The sequence below is a fragment of the Petromyzon marinus genome, chromosome 5, assembly GCF_048934315.1.
Source record: "Petromyzon marinus isolate PM22_M1 ecotype Great Lakes invasive population chromosome 5, UKy_Petmar_22M1.pri1.0, whole genome shotgun sequence".
NCBI lineage: Eukaryota > Metazoa > Chordata > Hyperoartia > Petromyzontiformes > Petromyzontidae > Petromyzon > Petromyzon marinus.
In genome coordinates, this window is record NC_133671.1 from 18,733,520 (window position 1) to 18,758,865 (window position 25,346).

General features: G+C 42.8%; 3 protein-coding genes across 6 annotated transcripts in view; 1 reads left to right on the top strand and 2 right to left on the bottom strand.

Moving 5' to 3' along the window:
• SLC8B1 (solute carrier family 8 member B1) overlaps positions 1-5,965 on the top strand; it is a 28,735-nt gene extending 22,770 nt beyond the window's left edge. The window contains exons 12-15 of the mRNA XM_032947238.2: positions 537-690; positions 1,378-1,458; positions 2,945-3,006; positions 4,071-5,965. Coding sequence (XP_032803129.2) covers positions 537-690; positions 1,378-1,458; positions 2,945-3,006; positions 4,071-4,259 — 486 coding nt within the window. The 3' untranslated portion in view covers positions 4,260-5,965. The remainder of the gene's footprint in view (positions 1-536; positions 691-1,377; positions 1,459-2,944; positions 3,007-4,070) is intronic.
• RITA1 (RBPJ interacting and tubulin associated 1) lies at positions 5,469-10,946 on the bottom strand. Of its 3 annotated transcripts, none has more exons than XM_076062444.1 (3): positions 10,735-10,946; positions 8,152-8,429; positions 5,469-6,641 (listed from the first exon to the last, which is right to left on the bottom strand). In XM_076062444.1, exons 2-3 carry the CDS (start codon positions 8,415-8,417, stop codon positions 6,080-6,082), a joined length of 828 nt encoding a protein of 275 aa, XP_075918559.1. In that variant the 5' UTR covers positions 8,418-8,429; positions 10,735-10,946; the 3' UTR covers positions 5,469-6,079. The 3 variants fall into 3 exon arrangements, with proteins under 3 accessions (XP_075918559.1, XP_075918560.1, XP_032803130.1); XM_076062445.1 differs by lacking the exon at positions 10,735-10,946 and adding an exon at positions 8,714-8,730; XM_032947239.2 differs by lacking the exon at positions 10,735-10,946 and having other exon boundaries at positions 8,152-8,668.
• A 1,933-nt stretch (positions 10,947-12,879) lies between these two features.
• Positions 12,880-24,287, bottom strand: LOC116939171 (protein NipSnap homolog 1-like). Of its 2 annotated transcripts, XM_032947242.2 has the most exons (10): positions 24,169-24,287; positions 20,718-20,857; positions 19,778-19,823; positions 19,430-19,527; positions 18,987-19,057; positions 17,617-17,757; positions 16,955-16,986; positions 16,379-16,473; positions 14,319-14,402; positions 12,880-13,382 (listed from the first exon to the last, which is right to left on the bottom strand). In XM_032947242.2, the coding sequence occupies exons 1-10, from the start codon at positions 24,198-24,200 to the stop codon at positions 13,318-13,320; spliced, it is 804 nt and encodes a 267-aa protein (XP_032803133.1). In that variant the 5' UTR covers positions 24,201-24,287; the 3' UTR covers positions 12,880-13,317. The 2 variants fall into 2 exon arrangements, with proteins under 2 accessions (XP_032803133.1, XP_075918558.1); XM_076062443.1 differs by lacking the exon at positions 18,987-19,057.
• Between the last annotated feature and the right edge of the window lie 1,059 nt (positions 24,288-25,346).

Consider the following 25,346-nt stretch of genomic DNA (forward strand, 5'->3'; position numbering starts at 1 on the left):
AGGTCTTCACATAGCATTACATTTAAAATGTGTGTATATATAGTACTATAAATACTAGCACATCAAGACCCTGTACAAAACAGTGGGATGTGTGCATCATGGGAAAAGGAGGCGTGTCGACTTTCTTGCATTGACTCGTCAGTTGTTATTCACACAGTACACGCATCGAACTGTCCACGTGCGAATCGGTTTACCGTTTTTGGAAATTATTTGAAAGCGTTGTACATTTCAACGAATAGAATAAACGTAACGAGACAATCAAAACGAAATGCAATAAACAATACAAATGAGATGTCAAAATGAGACAAAAAAAACCTAAACCACAGCGTGAAGGTTTGCATTTCCATTGCATTTTCTATCCTGAAAATACCATTTCATAGTGAAATGGTATCCCCACAGCTCCGATTAGCACGATTGGCTACGTACGGTGCGAAATAAGTTCAACATACATACATACATTGTGTCAAATTTGATAGCAAATAACTCGGAACACAAAACCTTCATGTTGAGTGCCGGTTCTGCGCTTGACCCGCTAGGCATTCGCGGTTTTGGGCTTCGTGGTGAGCGCCCTCTGGATGAACGCCATTGCCAACGAAGTGGTGAACCTCCTGCAGACGTTCGGCGTTGTGTTCGGCATCAGCAGCACCGTGCTGGGTCTCACGCTGCTCGCCTGGGGGAACAGCGTGCCTGGTGGGCGCTGCGGCGTACAACGCACCGCACAGTCGCAGCCCTGCCGCCGCGCGACGGCGCACGCCACTTCACTCGCCACGTTTCGCTTCTCCACGTCTACATCACGTTCCACCGCCACACCACAAAACCGTGTCACATCACTCCATGCTATGCTGCAGCGTGACGGCGCATGCCACTCCGCGCACCACTCCAGGCATCGCACAACGCCACGCTTCACTTCTCCACGTCGCATCACATGCCACACCACACAACCGCGCCACCTCACTCCATGCTATGCCGCGGGGCGCCACGCTATACTGCGTACTGCAATAAATCTGCATGCTGCTGCACCACAATAATGCATATATCTGTCCTGCACTGGACGTCGACAAGACATGCAAATTTAAATATATTGCAGCATAGTTGGTGACCTCGGGTAAACCCATATGATTTTAAACACCCAGCCAGTGAGGCAAGACTGACAAAGCTCTGTGCGGTGTGGGATTGATGTTAATTCAGATAGATAAACCTTTCCTGGTCGACACACCGACACTGTAAACACGGCCAAGCGTTTGAAATACAACACACCACAAGGGTGCCACACTTGTACCCGTCACACTGCACTTTTGATTGTCCAGAAGATCGAATCTGTTTTGTGGTCAAATATATGGCACCATACGCCCCTAACACTGTCCCGCACATGTGCAGACTTCGTGGCGGATATCACGATGGCAAGACAAGGCTACCCACGGATGGCCATCTCCGCGTGCTTTGGCGGCATCGTCTTCAGTATCCTTTTCTCCAATCGCGTCATTTGTAATTAAAGGAAGACGCGATTCTAATAACAATTAACTGTTCATGTTGCAGATATACGTTAATTGCTTTATATGTCACAGGCTATCCGATATGAGTTTGAAGTGTCAGTTGTTTTCAAAAAGGCATTCTCAAAGACATAGTCAAGAGCATTATTATACCACGGATTTCACTTAGACGTCACTCCCATACATGACCCAGAACATAATTTCGATACTTTCCAATACATCGCTGCAGTGCTGCTGACCATAACCTAAAATATATTTTAGAATGAAATTATGCACTTTTGTCAGTTTGTGCCACACAGCCTAGGTACGTATCCACAAGATATGTTTTACGAGTTGCGTTCCTTTGAACTAGGCTGCACGATTGCGATGATTAGAGGATTTGTATTTCATTTTGTGCAAGTTGTGCCTGAAAAGGGGTTATTGTCAGTGAGACGGAAGGGCCACACAGGAAAAAGAATGGCTTGGAGAGACATCGAAGTGAAAACAGCCGATTGGCAGGCAAGCGTACATCCAAAACTCGTTTGTATTTGAAAGGAATTTATTTTGAAAGGAAATTTTTTTTCAACCCTATCTCGAAATACTTGAATGACACAAATTTTAAGTTCCTCTAGCACAGCACGAGGGCACGTGATTTGTTTTCAGGCCTTGTGCTACGTGCTCCGAGTTATTACCTTTCATAAAAGGGCAAACTTGGTCGCTCATGTATTTAGCTGTTTTTTTTTAAGATTAAGTGAATACAAGAATTTGATTTTATAGCACTCTTTTTATTTTTGCTTTCCAATGAGAAAAACAAAAAAATTCTTTCCCAATCAATATAGCTATAAAATAAACAACCTCAAACACATGTTCTTAAATTTGTAACATTTATTTGTGCCCACATTCTGAATAACACTTGCATTTTAGTCTGTGCATAGTGTGTCTGGGAAATTTTGGAACTTGTAGTTTTAAAACCGAATGTTGTAATTTTAATGCAGAATTGAAAGCCAGGTGTGGCTGGATAGTAAATAAGAGAAATGCCTGAGTGGTGGTGCAGTGGTTCTTAAACTGTGCTACAAACCCAGTAAATGGGTTAAATTCCAAGCCACATCTTCTTTGGTTCTTTCGGTAAAGTCACGTGACTTTACCGAAAGAACCAAAGAAGATGAATCCTTGCAGTCACGAAAGCTTTAAATCAAAATTCCAAGCCACAGTTAACATTAGGCCAGTTATACCTGAAATGGTCAGTCATAAATAAGTACCTGGTGCAGCATGAATATCAGCCCTTGGGAGTCAAAGGTGGCTTGGACATGGTGTTATCCACACCAACCTCTTGTGCATCGTGTCAGCCTCAATAGGTGTGCTCGTTAACAGCACTTGTCTCGGCAGTCTTGCACAGCTATACGGGGATATTTGTGTTTATAGGATGAGATGGAGAACACCAGGAGACCTCATTACAGCCTTAACTGTCTGCACAGACATCCTGGTGGGGATTGGGCTGGGTTGCCTGCTCAGTATGCCCCCTTCTCACATGCAGCAGGTATGGCCATGCACGCAACACGTTCAGAACGCTTGTACCACAACCAAACTGTTATGGCTGTTCACGATATAAGTTTTACCATCCCTGTGATTTATCGTCGTGATTTAAGGGTCATGATTGAATAAATTAAATATTCCATTCTCCTGTACACTACTGTTATATGCGAGCGTGGGAACTTATTGACATGCCTAATAGTCGCACAATGTTGAAAAACATCACCCGTATTGCGCCTGGTCTTGTTAGATTTTGTTATATCTCAGAAGCCAAGCGGTTCCGTGCCTGGATCGTGCTTGGATAGGCAGCCCCAATGCATAAACGGGTGTTGCAGGCAGCTGGATGGCTATGTTGTCAGCAGAATATAGCATCGCAAAATCGATTTCTGTACTCTGCTATGCTCCAAAGTCTTATACTCTGTGCCCGTCAACTCGCACTTACCAGCGTGGTAAAGTATTGCCAAATAACCACCATGTATGTTGAACTTCTTTCACACGGTACATAGCCAACCATACTAATCGGAGGTGCGAGGGAATGACAAACTAAACACAAAAAGCAGTTCTAAAGAAGTGAGTTTTCAATCTAGATTTAAAAGTGTATAGCCTTTAGTGGCTTCCTAATATAGGAAGGGCGTTCCAGACTGCCGTAGAAACACATCTGAAATTACACAATACAGTGACCGTCTTTGTTCGATGGCCTGCCATGACCCGCACAACACAGGGATGCTCTCATCCAGCAGTGGATTCACAAAAGGGCTGTGCATGTATATGTTTCCACACAAAATTTATGCAAAACGGTTTGGACATGAGGTATGGCACACCAGTGAGTACACATCTGCGCATTAGTTCAATTTTTTTACATTATGTTTCTTCTCAAACATCTGTAACCCGAACTGACCAGCTTGGTCAAGTACGGTCGATTAACCCGCCCACGATCCGCCCAACATGGGGACGGCACTCATCCTGCTGTGGATTGTAAAAAAAAAAAATGGCTGTACATATACACGCACGCGTAATGTTGTGCCCTTCGTGCGTCTTATTATGCCACCCCCACCCTTCTCGACAGCGCAGCTGGTGCCGGATGTACCACTGGTGTGGGTGCTGTGCGCGTCACTGGGCATCAGCCTTGTGCTGTCTTTCGTGGCACTGCCGCTGCAGGGGTTCTACCTCACGCGCAAATACGGAGTCTGCCTCTTTGCACTTTACCTCGCTTTCCTCACGGTCGCGCTCCTCACAGAGTTCAAGATCATTCGATTTTAAGTCGATCGGCGGCGCGATTCGTGGTTTGCGTTTACTTTCACTAGCGTGGTGCAATTGGGACTTTCGTTTTCGCTTGCTTTCGTTGGCGCGCGTCAAATTTGTCCCAGCGAAATTGTTCTACTTCTGAGATTTGACATGCCAGTGGACGGGCGATTTAATGTTATCTCCATGCGAGAGAATTGAGGTCACTAATGCAAGTATTTTTTGTTAGTCAGCCATGAACATAAAGAATGTTTAAGTTGCAAGAACATATTTTGAAATGTAAGGTTAGGTTTGGATTTTAAGCAAGGTTAAACGTCTACATTATTTTGAATGACACTTGATTTGTTAATAATTTTGTACAAATGGCTTGTACTGTATTTATATATGGAAATAGCCAGTGCACAAAGCAAAAGCAATCTAATTGTGCTGCACATTAACAATTATTGCAGTGGGTGCTGTGTTTTACGTGTTTTGAGTACTGAAGCCTAGTTTTAAGATTTTTTTTATCACCGATGAATGTTTTGTATGTGTGCAATCACTGTATTTTTCTGGTGCAACTATTGTAAAGCCAATCTAGATTTGAAGTTTTCGTGACTGCAGGGATCCATACTCTTTGGTTCTTTCGGTAAAGTCACGTGGTAGGTATAAAATACAACAAATTAAATCACGACGTTTCGGGCGCAACACAAGCGTCCGTCATCAGGTGGGACAACCACAGCAAGAAACAATTTGCTTAAGTGGGCAAAAGGGCTGCCGTGACAAGAGGCTATATAGGTAAGAGAGGGGGGGAGGAGCCAGGGAGGAGAGATAGAGAGGGGGGTGTGGGGTAGGGGGAGTGGTGCGCGTTTCCTAATCCCTCTAGCAGCGCTCCACTCCCCCTACCCCCCTCTCCATCTCTCCTCCCCCCTCTCTTACCTATATAGCCTCTTGTCACGGCAGCCCTTTTGCCCACTTCAGCAACTGTTTTTTGCTGTGGTTATTGTAAAGCCAGCGTGTGTTTATTTTTAGAGCCTACGAACGGTAAGGTTGCATAACATTTAAAAACCTGTTACTTTGTTCTGCAAGTACTATTTCTCACACTCACCTGAGCTGTCAGGCTCCAGGACACATGGATACACGCACTGTCTTGTAGTGCCAAACTCTCGACAGACATTCCTTCACTGCAATTGACACTAATAGTTGGTCTCAACTGGCATTACCATAGCAACACAAATTGACATTTTAAAAAAAAGTCTTGGCACATGTTTTATTCACAATTAAAAACAATATTTCCACACCTTTTTTATAATCTGCCTATTGATCAATGCAACGCCATGTTGAAATATAGCAGCTCAAATCACGAAGCTTAAGTTTTAAATACAGTAGTCATTCACGTTCACTTGCCTGAAAGTGCTGAAGAGGAAAGTTAAAGGGAATCTATACAAGAAAATAACTGAATTAAAAACGAATGAACACCACTATAATGCAAAGTACACACGGAAAAAACTGCACTGAAAGTACAAATCCCATTTGTATGATGGCCTCAGCAGGGTTAACTTATCAAGCTAAGGAACACCAGTGAAAATTACAACTTTACTGCCATTTTGGAATTGGTACTCTTACACTTTTGCTCGTTAAAGTGTCTTTCTACCAGTCATTTTAAATATCAAGACGTACTCATGTAATATTTAGAAACCGTTGTTTCAAAAAGAACCCTGTTATGCAGATAAAATTTCACAAAGATGTCCTTTTGCCTTTGTTGTTCCTTTGACCGTTGCTCGTTTATTTTGCGGGTGTCACACATGCTTCGCAAATCGACAACCCAATTTAATTTGGCCACTACCCTTTATCTTGGCCCTTCACCTCCAGGGTGGCCTGACTGCCACTAGCGAACCCGTCGAGCCGTACAGCCGCGCCGACTGTGGCCTGCGTGCAGACCCAGGCCGAACCACCTCTGTTTGAGAGGCCACAGACTCCCGCCGGCCATCCAGCCGCGGCCTCGCAAAGTCCCCGCGGGCAGACGAGGGCCGAGAACCGCATACCACGAGGTCGCCCGCCACCCCGTGCGCTCCCAAACTCACAGTCCGATGGTGCTTCTCTTTCCCCGGCTGATTTGACTTGTGGCTGTCGCTGCCCGCGCTGCGTCCATTTATCGACGCCGTGGCAGAGCCCACGTTTGGCCGCCCGTCAATGGGTGCCGTTTCCAGGGGAGCCATTCTGTGCGGGGCCTTGAGCGGCGGAGAGTTTTTCTTGTGCTCGCTCTCGGCGCGGTGCGGCCGGTAGGACGGAGGCGTCCACAGCAGCGGCTTGATGCGCACACCCCGGTCCTCGCGCGACACCCACGGCGGATCCCAGCCCGAGTCGGCCAGCGGTCCCCCAAACAGCATCTCGTCGCAGTACGTGGGCGAGTGCTTCACCAGCCTGTGCAACCAACCCACGAGTTCAGTGCCCGCCGTGATTTACGTGCGTCCTTGCCGACGTGCGGTGCGCATCAGACGGGTGCAAGCAGTGCTTTGACAAGAACTGGAAAGCGGTTTTTCAGAGTTTGTGACATTTACGTGGCATGTAGCGATTCATTCCCCCAATACCCAGAGATTCAATTGTCAAGATTCGATGTTTTGAGTCTATTTGAGAATAGATTTTAGTATCATTTTTAAAGATTAGTTTGTATTGTTTCTTATGTATTATAGATTGTTTGCATAGGTTTATTTGCCCCAATAGTAGCCTATATATAACAAGATTATTTTCATTAAATCTGTGCATATAATTGATTCTCACATGCACCATATGATGCAAATGAGTGCGAGAATCGAGGAGTCCATGAATAATCACATGCAGTGGTGGGTAGGTCAGGTGACAGGTTAAACCAATGACATCGCTGATGAGTGCAAGGTTTAACTATTTAAAACCTGCACTAGTCCATAATAAAACGGGCTTAAAGTGTACTGTAACAATTATAAAAAGCCACTCAATTAACATCCGCTTGTTACCATGGTTAATGAATTCACTCCAGGCACAATCATGCCTTTGGCCAAGCTGGAAGTTGGTCAAAGTTTAACAGCATTAAATGTGCCTTGTTTGTCGACTACTGTAACTTTAAAATAATTGTTATATATATTTTATTGTTTCCCTTCAACGTGACTTTACCGAAAGAGCTAAGAATATGAATTACTGCAGTCACGAAAGCTTTAAATCAAAATTGACTAACTCTGTTGGCTTACGTAATATTAATTAGCATCTTACGAGGCAGTGTTATTAATGATGGTTGCAAACAATGCACTTATAACTCTAGAAACCGATTATAACACATTCCTAGTCAAGAAAACCAGATACGAGTTCGTAAAACTAGAAAGTATTCAGCCCAATTGTTTAAGACGTAATATTGAATGTTTTAACTACACTCCCATGCAAACTATAATTGGCCATATGAAAGGAAATTTGCACTCCAAATTGCTGCTGAAAATCGTCAGATTCGACAGCAGTCCCCTAGCAGGAAGCCGCTCAATGTGCCATTTGAATCGTTCCCCGACCGCACATTATTTAACAGCATCACAAGCAGCGTTTGCTTGTTACCAAACCAGTTAATGGCATCTTATTAATATAGTACAGTATATCCACTGCCAAATCGGCAGTGCATTGCTTGAAAGAACGTTCATCAGTGAATTACCGGACAGGCATTTGTGGTTACGTGTGACATTGGGTGATCCCTTTATAGAGGCCCCATTTTTTTGTATCCTGTTATTTCATCTCAATAGGCGATTGAAAATCGTGAATCGGACTGGCTCTACGTTCCAGTATTAATATTGGTGGGAGAGGCACGTAGAGGCTTGATTTAAAAAAAAACACACATTTCTGCAACAATTTCCAGTTATTTTAGTGGGATATCAATAAACACGAAAACGGATCAAACCCCGTTGTTCACCTGGCGTACCTGTACTTGTTCCTAGTCATGGGCATACCGCTGCCGCTCGGCGTTTTCGGAGTAGCGGGCGCGGAGGAAGGTGCCGAGGCCGGGCGAGGCGACCCAGCCCAGGGTGCCTCGAAAGGCCTCACGTAGGGCAGAGGCCGACCCGACGGGTCTCCAAACAGAGTCTCCTCCACGAAGGAGGCCTCGGAGCGTACGCGGTAGCGGGCGCGGGCCGTTTTGGGGCTCGCCGTGCCGGGCCTGCTGCCACTGACGACCAGGTCCACGGCCATGGCACTACCTCACTGACTCATCCGCACGCCAAGGGGACGCAAGCGCGAGGTTTGGGGATAAGCAGGAGCCAGAGAGAGGGGAGGGAGGGGTGGGTGGGTGGTGGTGGTGGTGGGAATAGCCACTCGCTGCCCCCCCCGGAATAAGCAACACGCTTCGCCACGGCTCAGGACAAAAGCCAAACGGGGCCACGTGACGACGAACGGGGGGGGGGGGGACATGCCGGTCCAGGACACGGTTTCCATTAATAAACTCAAAGAGAACCTGACACTGGTTCTCATCATCACCAGCAACACACCAGGCGCGTGGAGATGCTCCCCCCACCCCCATTCAATCCACGTTTAGAACAAACCACGTGCAAAGGATTTACGACCCCCCCTCCACCCTTTGGTGCGATATAAAACGTCACGTTGGTGATGGTGCGAAGTGAAATTAACCACCGGCGTCGTCTTCATTAGCGTGACCTTATTTGTGTGCTTACAAGTGCAACGCACAATTACATTTTTTTTTAAACACGAAAATGCCAGGTGCGGCGTAATTGCGCCTCTGCCACGGTGTAATTTTTTTTACACCCCCAACACAAATTAAATCGAATTTAGTATCGATAACATAGGCCGGTTACGGCAGCGGTACCTCGCGTAAGGCAGCGTTAATTGATCATTAGGACTGCTTTTCAACAGACTGTATTAAAATGTGTATTTATGTACATTGTATAAGTGCTTACATGCCACTACGTGTCAATATAATTAGCATATTACCGTGTTTTTTTTATTTAAGTTGCCAAGAGCAGTACATTTGCAGTGATATACATTGTGATGTTGGCAGGGAAATACCGTACATATATCCAGTATATGGATACCATGCAGAGGCCAGTTATGTGAGACACCTTTAATATTCTTGAAAAAAATATATATCTATTTTTATGCATTTAATATGTCGAATTAAATGATAAATCACGAAGTGTATACATTACACTTAAGGCGTTTTATAGGCAGGCAGGTGAGCCAAGTAAATTAATTGACCCAATTAATCGTCCATTCATTTATTCACGCGTTCTTTTACAAATTGAACAACGTAAAAAAAAGCATCTAACTTACGAATCCATAAATCGATGAAATCGCTCATTCATTGACTACAATAACACAATTATAAATGTGTACGGTTGTTGCTGCATCTCAAAATAGAATTCCTCTCCATGGAAGAATACAAACCGCACGTCTTGTAATTTGATTACACTGAATAAGCTCAGGGGGATGCAGGCATAGCATACTTGTACAACCCATGCGGTGTACTTATTCTTTATTATACAGGGAAATTTTAGTTTTCAGGTCCATAAGGCGTACAGCCGTTTCAATACGGGCAAAACAAACACAAAACCATGGTCTATTTATGTTTCTCCCTTGTGATGATGGGACGTTGTATGATGAACATTGGGATTTATAAGGGGCACGGGGGTGACCAATAAGATCTGGTCTGTAATAAGGTAGAGCACTGATAAGGGTTTGACAGGTATGGCACATAGATAGCATGCGGACACTTTTAACAGAGCTCGCTCGTAAGATTATTATCCGTTAGTTTAAAAAAAAGAATCCACAAATAAAATACTCTTCGCATTCCGTGAATTCATTACAGCGTAAATTATTAAACCGCGCAGGAATCGCCAGCCCCAAGCAGACATATTAACACACATACGAGATAAAACAGAGGTTTTTTTGTGTTAGATCGCGTAAATATATAAATGTTGTGTCGTTAAACCCGCCACCACCCGACACAGACAACTAGTAAGGGCTGTCACGTAAACAGAACGTGGCCAATTCGTCACTGGTACAGCGACACCGGGTTGTGTGTCGGAGAGCAAATCCACAACATTTACAATCTAAGTACGACGTTTCGCCAGTAATTACAACTAGCTTCATCAGGTGGACAAATACGAAAGCTTAACGGATCACGAATGTCACACACACACACGCGCGCATTACATTACATTACATACCCGCCCGCACACGCAAATGTCTTTACGCACTCAACAACACAAGTCGTGACAATTCGAAACGATTTTGACGTCGTTATCGAAGGTCTGGTAAATAAAAAATATATTTGGGTATGAGGACTCCCCCCCCCCCCGCACAAATGCGTCAAATGTTGTTGTTGTTGTCTCTCTCCCGATCCGTGAAGCACAGTGGCCCACGGCCGCCCCAATGCAACAACAACCACCACCACCACAACCACAACAACCACAGCAACAACCACCGCCGCCGCCGCCTTGCCTAACGCGCATTTGCAAAGACGAACGAACACAACGCGAATTGACGATCGTACCTTTTTTTTTTGCAATCGGCGTGGTGTTGTTTAACGCGATCGATCGTGTATTGTGTGTGTGTGTGTGCGCGCGTGTGTGTGTATAAAACGATAACGAATATTCTCGTTGAATGAATATTACGGAGGACGCACACAAAATAAACAACCCCGCTACAGAAATTGGTCGCCGACGGCGTTTTTTTGACTTTTTTTGATGCAAATTTTGCGCATGAGGCCCCTACCCACCCACCCTCGGGGCGCGTCACGTGGCGCGTCTCCATGGCGACGGCGTTTTAAACATTCACGCTTTAAACATTCACACGCCTTTCGGGTAAAGTCACGTTGAAGGGAAACAATAAAATAATGAAATATATATAAAACAACAAAAATTATTTTATTGTTTCCCTTCAACGTGACTTTACGGAAAGAGCTAAGAATATGAATTACTGCAGTCACGAAAGATTTAAATTAAAAAAAACCTCTTTTGGTTCGTTTCGCTGACGAAATTGCGCTCGGCGATCAATTAAAACGTTACTCTACGCGCAGGCAAATGTTACGGGGGTGTTAATCGCGTTTGTTTTACCTGATCCACCTTTTGTTATTTTATTTACTCTCAAGGAAGGGCATTTGATAGGCATGCCGTTACCATCACCGTTGGGAGAGAAAAAAAACAAATCACTTTACTGGTAATGTTATATTTTAATAGTTACTACTGGTTACTATTATTGATTTTACTAGCAGATATAGTCCCCTAACGTTTTGCAGTGGTCTAGTCCAACTCACAATCCCCCCCCCCCCAAATCGAGTGTAATGGTACAGTCCTGATAGTTGGATATCCTGAAGCAAAAGCACGTGCTTTGTACTGCATGCACATCGTGCAATTAATTAACTAGCTTATTTGATGGAAGCCGCAACCTTTACGAAAAAATTGAGCAGAGTATAATGGTATCTTGTGTACATTTTATGGCAGTGAATCTTGCACAAATGTATGTCGTCAAACACTTTCACGGCATTTCACTGTAGCGCTGTATATAACTGACCTTCAATTTGTTCAAATTCACTGCTCTGATACTTTATTCTCTTCTGCTTTCGGTCGCTGGGGTTGAAATAAATTGGAATTCGATACGATATATCTGGAAAATCACCGAGAAATGTCTATTTTACCATAATGTAGAAGCATTAGACTTACCTTGTCTCAAGTGCTGAAGAAATAAAGACACCAAATCCACTTTGTTGCTGCATATCATTATTTATTAGATTCACTTTCAATAACGAAACGTCAAACTTAAAGCGAGTTTGCTAAAAAAATATATATTTCCGCTCGACCTTCTGCGTGAGCGGGTGTAAAAATTCACCCGCTCATGAATATTAATGACGGGGGTGGTGTGACGTATGGAGGGACGTCACGTGCGTTACACACAAACATTCTTGGCTCATAGTAATCTGCACAGAACGCACGAGCGCACTTTTGTACCCAGGGGCTTATCCTGCCGGTTTTCACTTCCAAATGTTCGGAGAAATTGTTGTATTTCTCAGGCAAAGGTATTTCAGCATTAGAGAAATCTTGCTCACGTGTTTGCAAGCACTGTATGTAGTTCCACCACAAGACTGGCATACAATTGCTAATGAGGTATCCAACAATCCAGATTCATGGATTAAAATACATTTGTACGCTCCAGATACGTGCATCATGTTGGCCTGCGACTATTATTTGTGATGCGTGCATATTGTACGCAAATAGTATCTCGTGACATTGAGGCTACGTACCACCCTGCGAAAGAAGTTCAACATTCACACAAACACAAGGCAAACTATACAAATTAAACAGCAACATTTAAGACTAGTTTTGAATTGAATAACCACCCTGAATCACAACTTTATTCCACAATACGTTTTGTATATTTTAAGATCTCCCACACTGCTTTTACTTGAATATTTCACAGTCCACTCTTGATAGTTTTTATTGGATCTGCCAACATTATCACACAATGCATTTAACTCAATCATTTTCATCCACTTAACCTGCCTATAACAAAGCCAACTTTTTAGACAATTATATTTTGGAGGGTTATCGATATATTCCAGAACCCTAATTGTGACACGCATTGTCCGTTACTACTCGACAGGTCATGCCATGCGACCACCGAAAAGACGCGCAACCCCAGAGAGATTTTAATGCATATTTTAATATTTCATCGCAAATACTGCAGCAATGTTTTACACCACAGGCAACATCATTGCTTACGACAGCCGCGTACAACTTGCGTGCAAAATGCGCTAAATTCAAACTAGTGCTTTCTTTTCAGTACTGACATCAATACCGCCACAGACTGCAAAGTAAACGCGTAACATTTTCTTCATGCTACTCAATTTTAATTAAAGACAATTTAATTAGCAATCACAGGCATTTTACTGTACAACACTGTGCAAAACAAAACTCCCTAAAAGGCGGCGATCGTTTTAAGCCCCGAATGAAATCTGAGATTAAGTTGTGCGTATCTTCTACAAGAAAGCTGAACGGAGGGGTTATGGAATGGGGGACATATTTTGGTACGAATGATCCCAGAACAGGATTGGTCCTGTGCCAGCTCAGAATCCAACTGATCACTGGAGTGGAGAAAACTTTAGAGGGATCATGACCCGGCTCTCCATCCAGCGAATGAGAGGCACTGCAAGGACACACATACATGCATGGCATCACCATCATTCAATGGATATCTACTGCTGGATGAAGGCCTCCCCCAAGCCTTAACCATCTCTCACGGCCCTGTGAGGCCACAATCTTTCTTTCTCTTCCACATGAGCCACTTCCATTATGCCATCTCAACTATCATTATTCTCTCTTGCATCTTTCAGGTGCCATTCCATCACCAGTCTCGTCCATGAGCAAAAATACCTGTCAGACATTTTTCCTACCCAAGGCCACAAAACGATGTGTGATCTAAGCGTCCCACATTCTTAGTAAAATTCCAAGCATGCATATCTTCCATCTTTTTTCGTGCAATTTTAAGATTTTATTACATGAGGCAGTACAACACAATAATACCACGTAACTATCGCTCACCACTAATCAGTGTGGATGCCGTCGTGTCACTTGCTCAATGGCAAGGTCATGTGGTGTACCAAAAAAGGTAATTGTAAGAACCCAGGCATTGTGTAGGGGACAACAGAAATTAACTAAATCTGAGCAGACATTGCCTTCCACTACGACCACTGCTCATAAACACATACATGCCTATAAACAAGCAGAAGCACGCCCTTAATCAAACACACACCCACAAAACAAACACAGGGCCACACACCAGCTGAACAGGAATTGCAAATGGAAACCAAGGGCGTTTTACCTGCATTAAATAAAATGTTACATGACACCACACAAATTAACATCACTGTGATCAGTCGCTGACGAGTCACGCGACTGATGGGACTCGATCTAACTTTGCAATAAACAACAAAACACGTGTGCAAATAAACATGCCGCTTTTTTTAAAAGCACCCAAGTCTGACCAGAACTTAAATGGTGTGGTGCATGCAACTGGTCCGCTACACAGCCCTCCATCGATCCACAAATAGGATGTTTGCATGACCAGTACTGGTTCCCATACCTGTGTAATAAACGCACTCCTCCCAGCCAGGTTTCTGCCAAGCAGCAGCACGCGTCTCATCACGTGACTGCAAGTCTCTGTAAGCTGCAACGTTCAAACAATTGAGAGAGACACTTTTATTCAAACCGTGCATGTATTGCTCAGCAATGCACCTTGCACCAAGCCAAGTTTTGTCAATGTTGCCAAGCACCAAATAGTGAGGGAAGAAAGTATTTTATCCCCTGCTGATTTTGTACGTTTGCCCACTGACAATGAAATAATCAGTCTATAATTTTAATGGTAGGTTTATTTGAACAGTTTGAGACAGAATAACAAAAAAATCCACAAAAACGCATTTCAAAAATGTTATAAATTGATTTGCATTTTAATGAGGGAAATAAGTATTTGACCCCCTCTCAATCAAAAAGATTTCTGGCTTCCAGGTGTCTTTTATACAGGTAACGAGCTGAGATTAGGAGCACACTCTTAAAGGGAGTGCTCCTAATCTCAGCTTGTTACCTGTATAAAAGACACCTGTCCACAGAAGCAATCAATCAATCAGATTCCAAACTCTCCACCATGGGCAAGACCAAATAGCTCTCCAAGAATGTCAGGGACAAGATTGTAGACCTACACAAGGCTGGAATGGGCTACAAGACCATTGCCAAGCAGCTTGGTGAGAAGTTGACAACAGTTGGTGCGATTATTCGCAAATGGAAGAAACATAAAAGAACTGTCAATCTCCCTCGGCCTGGGGCTCCGTGCAAGATCTCACCTCGTGGAGTTGCAATGGTCATAAGAAAGGTGAGGTTTCAGCCCAGAACTACACGGGAGGATCTTGTCAATGATCTCAAGGCAGCTGGGACCATAGTCACCAAGAAAACAATTGGTAACACACTACGCCGTGGACTGAAATCCTGCAGCGCCCGCAAGGTCCCCCTGCTCAAGAAAGCACATATACATGCCCGTCTGAAGTTTGGCAATGAACATCTGAATGATTCAGAGGACAACTGGGTGAAAGTGTTGTGGTCAGATGAGACCAAAATGGCATCAACTCAACTCGCCGTGTTTGGAGGAGGAGGAATGCTGCCTATGACCCCAAGAACACCATCCCCACCGTGAAACATGGAGGTGGAAACATTATGCTTTGGGGGTGTTTTTCTGCTAAGGGGACAGGACAACTTTACCACATCAAAGGGACGATGGACGGGGCCATGTACCGTCAAATTTTGGGTAAGAACCTCCTTCCCTCAGCCAGGGCATTGAAAATGGGTCGTGGATGGGTATTCCAGCATGACAATGACCCAAAACACATGGCCAAGACAACAAAGGGGTGGCTCAAGAAGAAGCACATTAAGGTCCTGGAGTGGCCTAGCCAGTCTCCAGACCTTAATCCCATAGAAAATCTGTGGAGGGAGCTGAAGGTTCGAGTTGCCAAACGTCAGCCTCGAAACCTTAATGACCTGAAGATCTGCAAAGAGGAGTGGGACAAAATACCTCCTGAGATGTGTGCAAACCTGGTGGCCAACTACAAGAAACGTCTGACCTCTGTGATTACCAACAAGGGTTTTGCCACCAAGTACTAAGTCATGTTTTGCAGAGGTGTCAAATACTTATTTCCCTCATAAAAATACAAATCAATTTATAACATTTTTGACATGCGTTTTTTTCTGGATTTTTGTTGTTATTCTGTCTCTCACTGTTCAAATAAACCTATCATTAAAATTATAGACTGATCATTTCTTCGTCAGTGGGCAAACGTACAAAATCAGCAGGGGATCAAATACGTTTTCCCCTCACTGTAACATCTGGTGCGTCTCGTGGAACCTACAAGTTTCCACTTCAGTTCAAATTCACCCACAGAAACATCCAAGTTTATTTGTTTTAGAAACTTAATATGATCATCTCTGATTTTTTAAATTGAAAATCACTATATTTTAAGAAGTCTTTAGAAAGAATCATATTTTAGCATGCCTAAATTCGAGGCCTATCTTATTGGCATTTCCTTGATTGTTTTCACATATGATCATGTATTGTCTTAGATAAGTGTTTTGCTGATGTTTGAATGCACTTTGATTTACCCCAGAGGTGGTGAACATTGTAAAGCTCGCCGATTTGGGAGAAAAATCCTCCCACAGCCTCGCTGTTCTCCTGCCGATAGCGGATAGCACGTGCCCTATATAGCATAAAGAAGGTACAATGTAATGAATGGTACAGCCCTGTGATTTCCTGCTCACACCACTGCCTAAGCAAAGGCCCCTACTCGAGAAATCTCTACAAAGCCCCCGTAGAAGGCATTTAGTCCCCTCTTCAATGCTGGCCAGACATCTTGAAGGTGGGAGTATCCACATTTAACCCCACCACAGGCGACCTGCCGATTGACCATCGGTGTACCCATTTATATTGCTGGGTTGGATAGAGGCGCGGGATTTAATAAACTTGCCCCATTGGTTCAACTCAAAAGGGTGGGGAACTACAATCTTCATCCATTTTCTGCAGGCACACATGCACAGGAGGAAAATTTAACATCTTTTGTCAAGCATCATGAGATTACTAATTAATGTAGAGATATATTGAATACATCCCCATGCAGTGTACATTCTCAACACGGTCAACAACAATCTTTTAAACATATGAATATATAATTTAATTTTTACCAGTTGTTTCCCCATTCAATCATGGTTCCAGGCTGCAAGAAAAGAAAACAAGGATAGAAACAAGTCTTACTATTATGACATGCATATATTTCTTAACAGTACCTCAATGTTTTTTTTCCTAGAAAGAGTCCATATTTAAGGAATACCTTAAAAGGCCGTGCACTCTTTGAAATGTGGCCTCAACTGTTTGCACAAAATGTTTGCCCAAAATGTTTGCCCAGCTTCTTGAATACTACTTTTCAGTAAACGCTACACATTTGTTTAAACAATACATTTGATCGTGACGCCACAATAACATAAATAACAAAGGAGTTTTTCCTGCATGAGGCGGGCAATACTAATTGCACCGTGAATCACGAATCCAAGTTAAACTACCTGAAGTTCTACTGCCTGTGCCGGGCTCTGTTTGTGGTAACGTAGGGCAGATTGAGTCATGAGCCAACTCATTTCAAGCAGGGCTTAATTCCAGCCGGGCGTGCAAGATCAACGACCCGAGATATATTTTTTGCATCCGGCACACCACATTCGCCATACCTCTTGCTATGTCTGTGGCTACTCGACACATGGTACCGACTCCAGTCTCATTGTAAACGGATAATATTCAGCGAGAAACTAAGGCACAATTGTCGCACGCTGTGCGACTGTGGCACGGCGCGAGCCACCTTCAGGGAGTATGTGCGCAGCTCGTAGATGCTGGGGCCTGGACGGGGCACCGGCTCATTCCAGAAGCTGAACTCGAGCAGCAGCTGGTTCTTGCGCGAGATCAGCATCTTGCTGCGCTCGCGCCTGAACTCCATGAATTTCTGATAAACACAAACACATTTGATTTTTTCTGCGAGAGTCACAACCTGTCTGGATGGGTAAATGCCTCCTAATGAACAGCAGTACCCTCTCCAGTGCCATCCCCAAACCCCGGCCACGAAATCAGAGGCAGCTTCTCGGGATGAGATGAAGAGGCGTTCAAGTTAAAGAGGTCATCATGCCTATTTCGCGTAATCCTTTGACACCTCCCTATTTCTCTCATCCTTCTGCCAGATTCTGCAGCAGTTGCATAAACACCTACCTTCTTAGAATTGTTCTTAGTGTCTCACGTGTCCATTTTTCCAATTAAACTTACTGCCCTGTTTCAAATTTCTGCTGAATGAAAGCCTTCCCACACCGTGTTGTTATTATTGCATGTTTCACCAAATTTCACCATGCTGCAAAGCACATGACCAGTTTAGCTATATCTCACAACTGTTTGTTTGTGTTTTGGGGGTGGGGTTTGGAACAGGTAAAACCCATTGGGGAATAAATGCTCATTTTTGATGGGGAGCTTTTTGCACAATTGAAACCTGGTGACAGCATCAACAAAAAAACCCAAAGAACTGTATACATGCTCATGTTCCATAGCAGTGAATCAAACTCACATCTCCGATAAGCACTGTTGGCTACGTACGGTGCAAAAGAAGTTCAACATACGTACAAACTCAGGTTGGTCAGGTTTACAGTGCAGTGCGCCAACCTCTGCACCACGGCTCCACCCCAGAGTTGTACAATCAAGGTATACAATATTGGTGCCCTTCATTGAGTGGTACCTCTAATGGCGCCATCACGTTACCCGCATCTTAGAATCGTCACCGCCCCTGCATCAATCCAGCCATGCACAATATCATCAACCAACAAAGGGCAAGTAATTTATTTCCTAAAACCTTTTCCATTGTGAATTTGATCCCGGATACATCTGAAAAATAACTCTCACAATATTCACTTTTTTATTTTTCACAGACTCAGAGGTTTGAGTCTAGCTTAATCTCATTATATCCGTTTCCCCTAACAAACCTCAAACATTTGGATACATTGCTGTAAAACACTTCTAAGCACAAAAAGAACACAGCTGTAGCCACAGAAGTGATGTTTTACACCATGTTTTTCTATGTAATTTTTCCTGTGGATTTAAGTAGAACAGCTAAATCATGCACTAACAATTAAATAGAGAAGTCACAGTGTTCCTGCCGGCACAAAGAGCGTGCGTGCGTGCACATTTACACACCTTGTTCTGTCTCAGCATGTTCATTGCCTCTGTCAGGGCAGGGTAGCCTCCTTTGTATCTCCAGAGATGAACTGCAATGATGTCGAAAGCTCACTACCCATGGCTGCCAAGAAACAACATCTGTGCTGTTTGCAACATTGGCTGAGCGAATAAAAGTTCACAGATGGTTTATAAACATTTGAAAGAACTAGTTTGAGTGACAGTAGTTTGTTTTACGTCTACAAATTGTGGATAACATCTGTGGGGAATTACTAAAGCAACTTAATACTATGGGTTGGATCATCTTAACAGGAGTCATAGTGACCCAACGGCACAGATGGACGGAGAGACGGCACAAACGAATCCCAACCTTAGTTGCAAAGCCTTCACGCTGATGTAATCCAAACTGAGCATGGAAATGCAAATACGAGTTGAAGGCGAAGTGACAGCTCGGGTGTGCGTACCAGCCTGGTCCTGGTCCCCATACCAAGTATTCCAGCTGCCCACAATCTCGCATGGGTACTCGCTTCCAGACTCGATGAAGGCCGACAGAGCTTCCTCGCTACATGGCGCAATACACACAAGAACAAGACGAACTGCAGGGACACGCGTGCAAGTCTGTACTCAGTCCTTTACTGCCAGAAACAGTATTGCTCAAGGCCAATATCTGCTTTAACCCAATAGTTAAAAAAGATAAATGTATCATGATTATTGCACTATAAATTATCAAAATAATGCTGTTACATTGTTTAAGACTGGCTGGCTTAAGTTCTTAAGTGTTTTTAAAGTGAAGCTGAGAAATCAAAACTTACGTAAGCTGGTTGTACGCATCCAAGCATTCTGGCTTGACATTATGAACTGCAAATAAGCAAACAGATGTTTTACATTTACCTGGATTGTTATATACGCTTGATAAAAAGTGTATGCTGTATCCCTGAGCCAAAGACTGGATTTGAAGCAACACAGCCACAAATGGAGAGAGAATAAGTTTGCTCACATATAAAAAATGAATGCCTGAATAATTATGCTGGTATTAGTCTTACCACCTTTGGTTTGTGATGCTGGCAGTGGTCAGTCAAGCTGCAGGCATATGTTTTTGCTTATGAGATCTCAAATAAAATGCCAAAACAATTATTTTGCCAAGTAAACAATTACTGTAAATTACTTCACCGTCATATGGCCAATAAGGGAGAGATTGCCCTCTACTGGATCAGGCAGTGAAGGTTGCTGCATTACATCTCTCAGGCTGTATTATCTCACGTTTAAGTGAGGGCAAGGATTAATGTCCATGTTACAGCTAAGGTTTTGGTTATGGTCAGGTTTTTTATGGTTGAAGAGAAAATTAAGGAAATATTAAGGGTCAATGTTTATGTTACAACCTCGATAGCCATAGCAGTGCTAAATTCACCTTGCCATACAAAATAAGATATATGGTTAGGTGCAGGATAGAGGCTAGGTTGCAGTGCATCTTCTCTTCATGTTTCATCTATTTAACAAATATTGCTTAGCTGCCAAACCATCTTAAATGTGCCCGACCTTGTCAGATCTCGAAAGGTAGGCTGGTTCGAGTCTGGACAGTGATTACAGGGTGACCACCGTGCACAGATTTCATCAACCCACATTACCAGCGTGGTAAAACGTGGTCAAATAACCACCATGTAACCCGCACAGTGTGAGGAGGCCCCTCATCCAGCGAGTGGACACACAAAAAGGCTGTAACATGGACACTGCCACGCTTGCAGCGACACGCACACTGCAGCTTGAAGAGGCTGCTGGACTCCTTCTTGGCGAGCAGGTTGGAGTGTGCATCCTTGCGTGGGTCCACTTTGTGCACCAGCAGCGAGCGCAGCCAGCTGTCCTCCTTGTGGCAAACGCTTGCCACGGACAGCGCCCTGCATGGCCCACGCATTGAGCACGTGGAGACACACCCGGGGAGTCAATTACAGCTGTAATTGTGACACATAGGCTTTCGCGACCAATATTATTCATAATAAAGGTTTTTGAGTTACATAATAAAGGTTTTTGGGTTAGATTGCGTATACATTTATACTTACACATTTAAACTTACAATAACACATGTATACTTATGTGTGTCACATTTATACTTACGCGATCTAACACAAAAACCTTTATTATGTAATCTTGATTTGAAGCTTTCGTGACTGCAGGAATCCATACTCTTTGGTTCTTTCGGTAAAGTCACGTAGGTAGAAAACACAATAGATCACGACGTTTCGTCTTCAGGTCTTCAACCTGAAGACGGTCACCTGAAGACGGTCGCTTGTTGTTGCGATCAAAACGACGTGATCTATTATTTTTTCTTCATTATGTAATTGTGACCTTCGTAATGAGTTTGAATATTCATGTAATGTTACACTGCTGCTCAACAGTAATTATTAATGATCCCTGGTCTGGGTGGAGAGTTGTGGGGAGTGGCCAGCACATACACAGCACACCGCTATAAACTTATCAACGTCATCAACTTTATCAGCAGTCATTCTCTGACCACTGCTGGATAGGGGATATCATACTGTGGCACCACCACCAATCTAATTCAGCTTCAACCCACTTCAAACCCACAACCATTCCAATTGTCTTTTCAGTCTCCTCTCTCAAGGTACTCTGCCATGTATTTACAAACCATACTGCATCTGATTTACATTCAAGAATCATTCAAGTCTCAGTTTCTGATGGGCTCCTCTAGCACTATTTGGCCACTATGAATATAAATGCTCTTCATTGAACATTCTTAAAATGTAACGAAATCTTAAATTGTAACCACAGTTAAATGTTTATTTGTTCACATGTTTTGTCGTGATGTTTATTGTAATTGTATTTAATATACTCATATCATAATAGAATATGAATTTAACGTGTTTAATGTTGTTTGCTTTAAAATATGCATTGTTTTATTTTTCACGTGGAACCAGTTTCATGAATATGCCATTGCATTTTTCTTATTGTCCATGTATTCGGTGAATTTCTGCAATTTTATGGTGTATTTTGATTTAAAGCTTTCGTGACTGCAGGGATTCATATTCTTGGTTCTTTCGGTAAAGTCACGTAGAAGGGAAACAATAAAATAAAAACTTTTAAATATCCATGTAAAATCCATGGATGTTCTTTTGTGTGTGTGTGTGTGTTTACTTTGTTGTCCTTCCAACCGCGCTTTCCGATTATCACGGTTGACTACGTACGGTGCGAAAGAAGTTCAACATGAAACAAAGCTTTCGTGACTGCAGGGATTCATATTCTTGGTTCTTTCGGTAAAGTCACGTAGAACGGAAACAATAAAATAATAAAAATATAAAACAATAAAATTCTCACGACGTTTCGACTGCAACACAAGCAATCATCATCAGGTGTGAAAATCACAGCAAGTACATTTTTCTGTGGTTTTCACGCCTAATGATGATTGCTTGTGTTGCAGTCGAAACGTCGTGAGAATTTTAATGTTTTATATTTTTATTGTTTCCCTTCTACGTGACTTTACCGAAAGAACCAAGAATATGTAAGGTGTATTTCGATTTAAAGCTTTCGTGTACTCTATGATAGTTGAGTTGTTGCAGCCCCTTTGGCGTCCATGTACGAGGTGCCTCTGTGGATGTGTAGGCTTTGACTTTAACATAGCTATTTCTGTGACCAGTCATAAGCTAATCCCTCAACTGTTTCAATGCTAAATTCTCCTGTTTGATATGTAAACCCCTTTGTCAAGGTGCCTCACTTCTCTCAACCAGCTTAAAATACGCTGCGAATCTTAGGAGCGTTCATTGTATCTCTGTCGTCCCGACAGGTTTGTTCCTTTCACCTGAAGAAGGCCACTTGTGTTGTGGCCGAAACGTCGTGAGACTTTTATTGTTTTATTTCATTATTGTATTCTCATTCTACGTGACTTTACCGAAAGAACCAAGAATACGTATGGTGTATTTTAACATGCACATCTCTCTTGCGAAACAGAGCTCAGTTCTCAATGGGTCTCGCCTATATTTACAGCCCTTCATATCCATCCACTGCTGGATGAGGGCCTCACCACACCGTGCGGGATGACCATACTTCACCACGCTGGGCAGTGAAGTTTAATGAAGGTGGGGCGCATAGACTTTGCATCATAGACATACAATTTAAGATATTTTCTTTCTGCACTTTGCTGTTCATCCCAGCACTATCCGGGTTCAAACTTGCTTAGCTTCCAAGACTATCGCCCGGTAAAAAAAAAAATACAGTATATATAATTTCGCATACTTACTATAAAGACTGCTGCACGATGTTAGAAGAGACCATTTGCAACGAATTTAGACCAACGCAATGTCGTCTCTGACATTATAAGGCACTCCACACGCTCTAAATAATAAACCCAAAGCTGAACACAACATCAATGAATGCCGTGTGGGGGTTTGAAATGCTGAGAACCCGCACTAAGCCGTGGCTTGGGATAAAAAAACGCATTGAGGAGGCTTGGATAAGCACTTAGAATTTCACACTCGGTAAGTAATCAACGTAAGATTTTATTTTGACGGACAATTACTCCCGTTGTGCTTATTTCAAAGGGCTTTTGGGAAGTCCTTGTGACGGTGATCTTTGGGACGGCCAACGCCAAGCACCCAAAGCCCGTCAGTAACAAACACAGCGACTGCTGAAAATGCACCAAAATAAAAGTCGTTCGCTGCATCGCGCTGCAACCTCCACCAAATGCACAACTCAAGGTCAAATTGCACCCCAAGCGGCACTGCAGGGCACAGGGGAGGGCCCTCATCCAGCAGCGGATTGACAACACGGGTCGCCGCTCAACGCTTGCCTCGAATTTCCGTACACAAACCTTGAAGAGTAACAACACCGCACACATCGCGCGCCTCCACCCGGCCAGGTTCAACATCACATCACACGTGCCTGTCAACTCCTTCTTATCAGTTGCCCTAGCTTATCACAGACCGATTCAGAGTGTATTGGGTCACCCCGTGCCACTTATAAATCTCAACGTTCGTCCTACAAAGTCTCGTTACAAGGGAGAGAAAACACACACAAACACACACAAACACACGCGCGCTTTTCGTTGCACAGCTATCGCCGTCATCGTAACAAATCGTTCTCGTGGCAAGAGTACAACGCGATCAGTGGTAACGAGAAGTTACACTTTTAAATTGTGAGGACGGTGCCCGTGTCGTTGTTGTATAATGATAATGAGGAGACCGGGTTCCGATCCGACCTGGTGAAGACGAAGCGACCAGCCACCGCCATGTCGCGCTCTCGGGCGTCCCCGTTACGCCGATGACGTCAGCGACGTGTGACGTCACCACGGCCATCTTACGCAGGGAGAGAAAAAATAGCGCGACGTTCATATATATTTATTTATTTTAAATAGTGCGACGTTTTATTTTATTTATTTTAAATAGTACGAGGTTTTAACTTATTTATTATATTGCAAGGTTTCTATTTTTTTATTTTAAATAGTGCGTGTTTTTTTGTATTTTTAACTTGTGCGGGGTTTTTTTTTATTTTTTCATTTAAAATAATGCTAGGTAAATAAAAAAAATACAGTGCAAGGTTTTTATTTTAAATAGTGCAAGGTTTTTAGTTTTAAATAGTGCAAGGGTTTATATATTTTTTATTTTAAATAGTGAAAAGTAAATTATTGGTTCTTTCGGTAAAGTCACAAATATAGAAAACAAAAAAATAAAAGCAAAAAAAACGCAAATGTAGCTTTTTCACCTGATGAAGGCCGCTTGTGTTGTGGCCGAAACGTCGTGAGAATATTATTGTGTTATTTTATTTTATCAATTTATTATTTTATTCTCATTCTACGTGACTTTACCGAAAGAACCAAAGAAGACCAAATGTAGCTGCTTAAATGTGGAGGCTTGACCCCAACTTTTATCTCCACCTGATGAAGCCCGCTTGTGTTGCGATCGAAACGTCGTCGGTTTTTTTGCTTTGATTTTTTTGCGTTCTATTTACGTGACTTTACCGAAAGAACCAAGAATTCCTAACAGTCACGAAAGTTTTAAGTCTAAATAGTGCAAAGTGTTTATTTTTTTTATTTAAAATAGTTCATGGTTTATATTTGTATTTATTTTAAATAGTGCAAGGTTTTATTTATTTAAAATAGTGCAAATATTTTTGTTTACATTTTCAATAGTACAAGTTTTTTTTTATAGTGCAAGAGTTATATATATACAGTATATTTTTTTAAATAGTGCAAGATTTGAATTTTAAAAAAAATAGTGCAAGTTTTATTTATTTATTTTAATAGTAGAAGTTTTATTATTTTTTCCTTTAAAATAGTACAAGGTTTTTATTTATTTAAAATAGTGGAAGCTTTTTTTTAAATGGTGCAAGGTTTATAAAAAAATTAGATATTTAACTTCTTTGGTTCTTTCGGTAAAG

Coding starts and splice junctions, on each gene's coding strand:
- RITA1 (XM_076062444.1), bottom strand. CDS start 8,417: ATGGCCGTGGACCTGGTCGTCAGTGGCAGCAGGCCCGGCACGGCGAGC. Junction 6,642..8,151: donor ATGACTAGGAACAAGTACAG/GTACGCCAGGTG, acceptor TTGGTTGCACAG/GCTGGTGAAGCACTCGCCCA.
- LOC116939171 (XM_032947242.2), bottom strand. CDS start 24,200: ATGGCGGTGGCTGGTCGCTTCGTCTTCACCAG. Junction 17,758..18,986: donor ACATGCTGAGACAGAACAAG/GTGTGTAAATGT, acceptor TGTGTTTATCAG/AAATTCATGGAGTTCAGGCG. Junction 16,987..17,616: donor TGCGCACATACTCCCTGAAG/GTGGCTCGCGCC, acceptor CTTTTCTTGCAG/CCTGGAACCATGATTGAATG.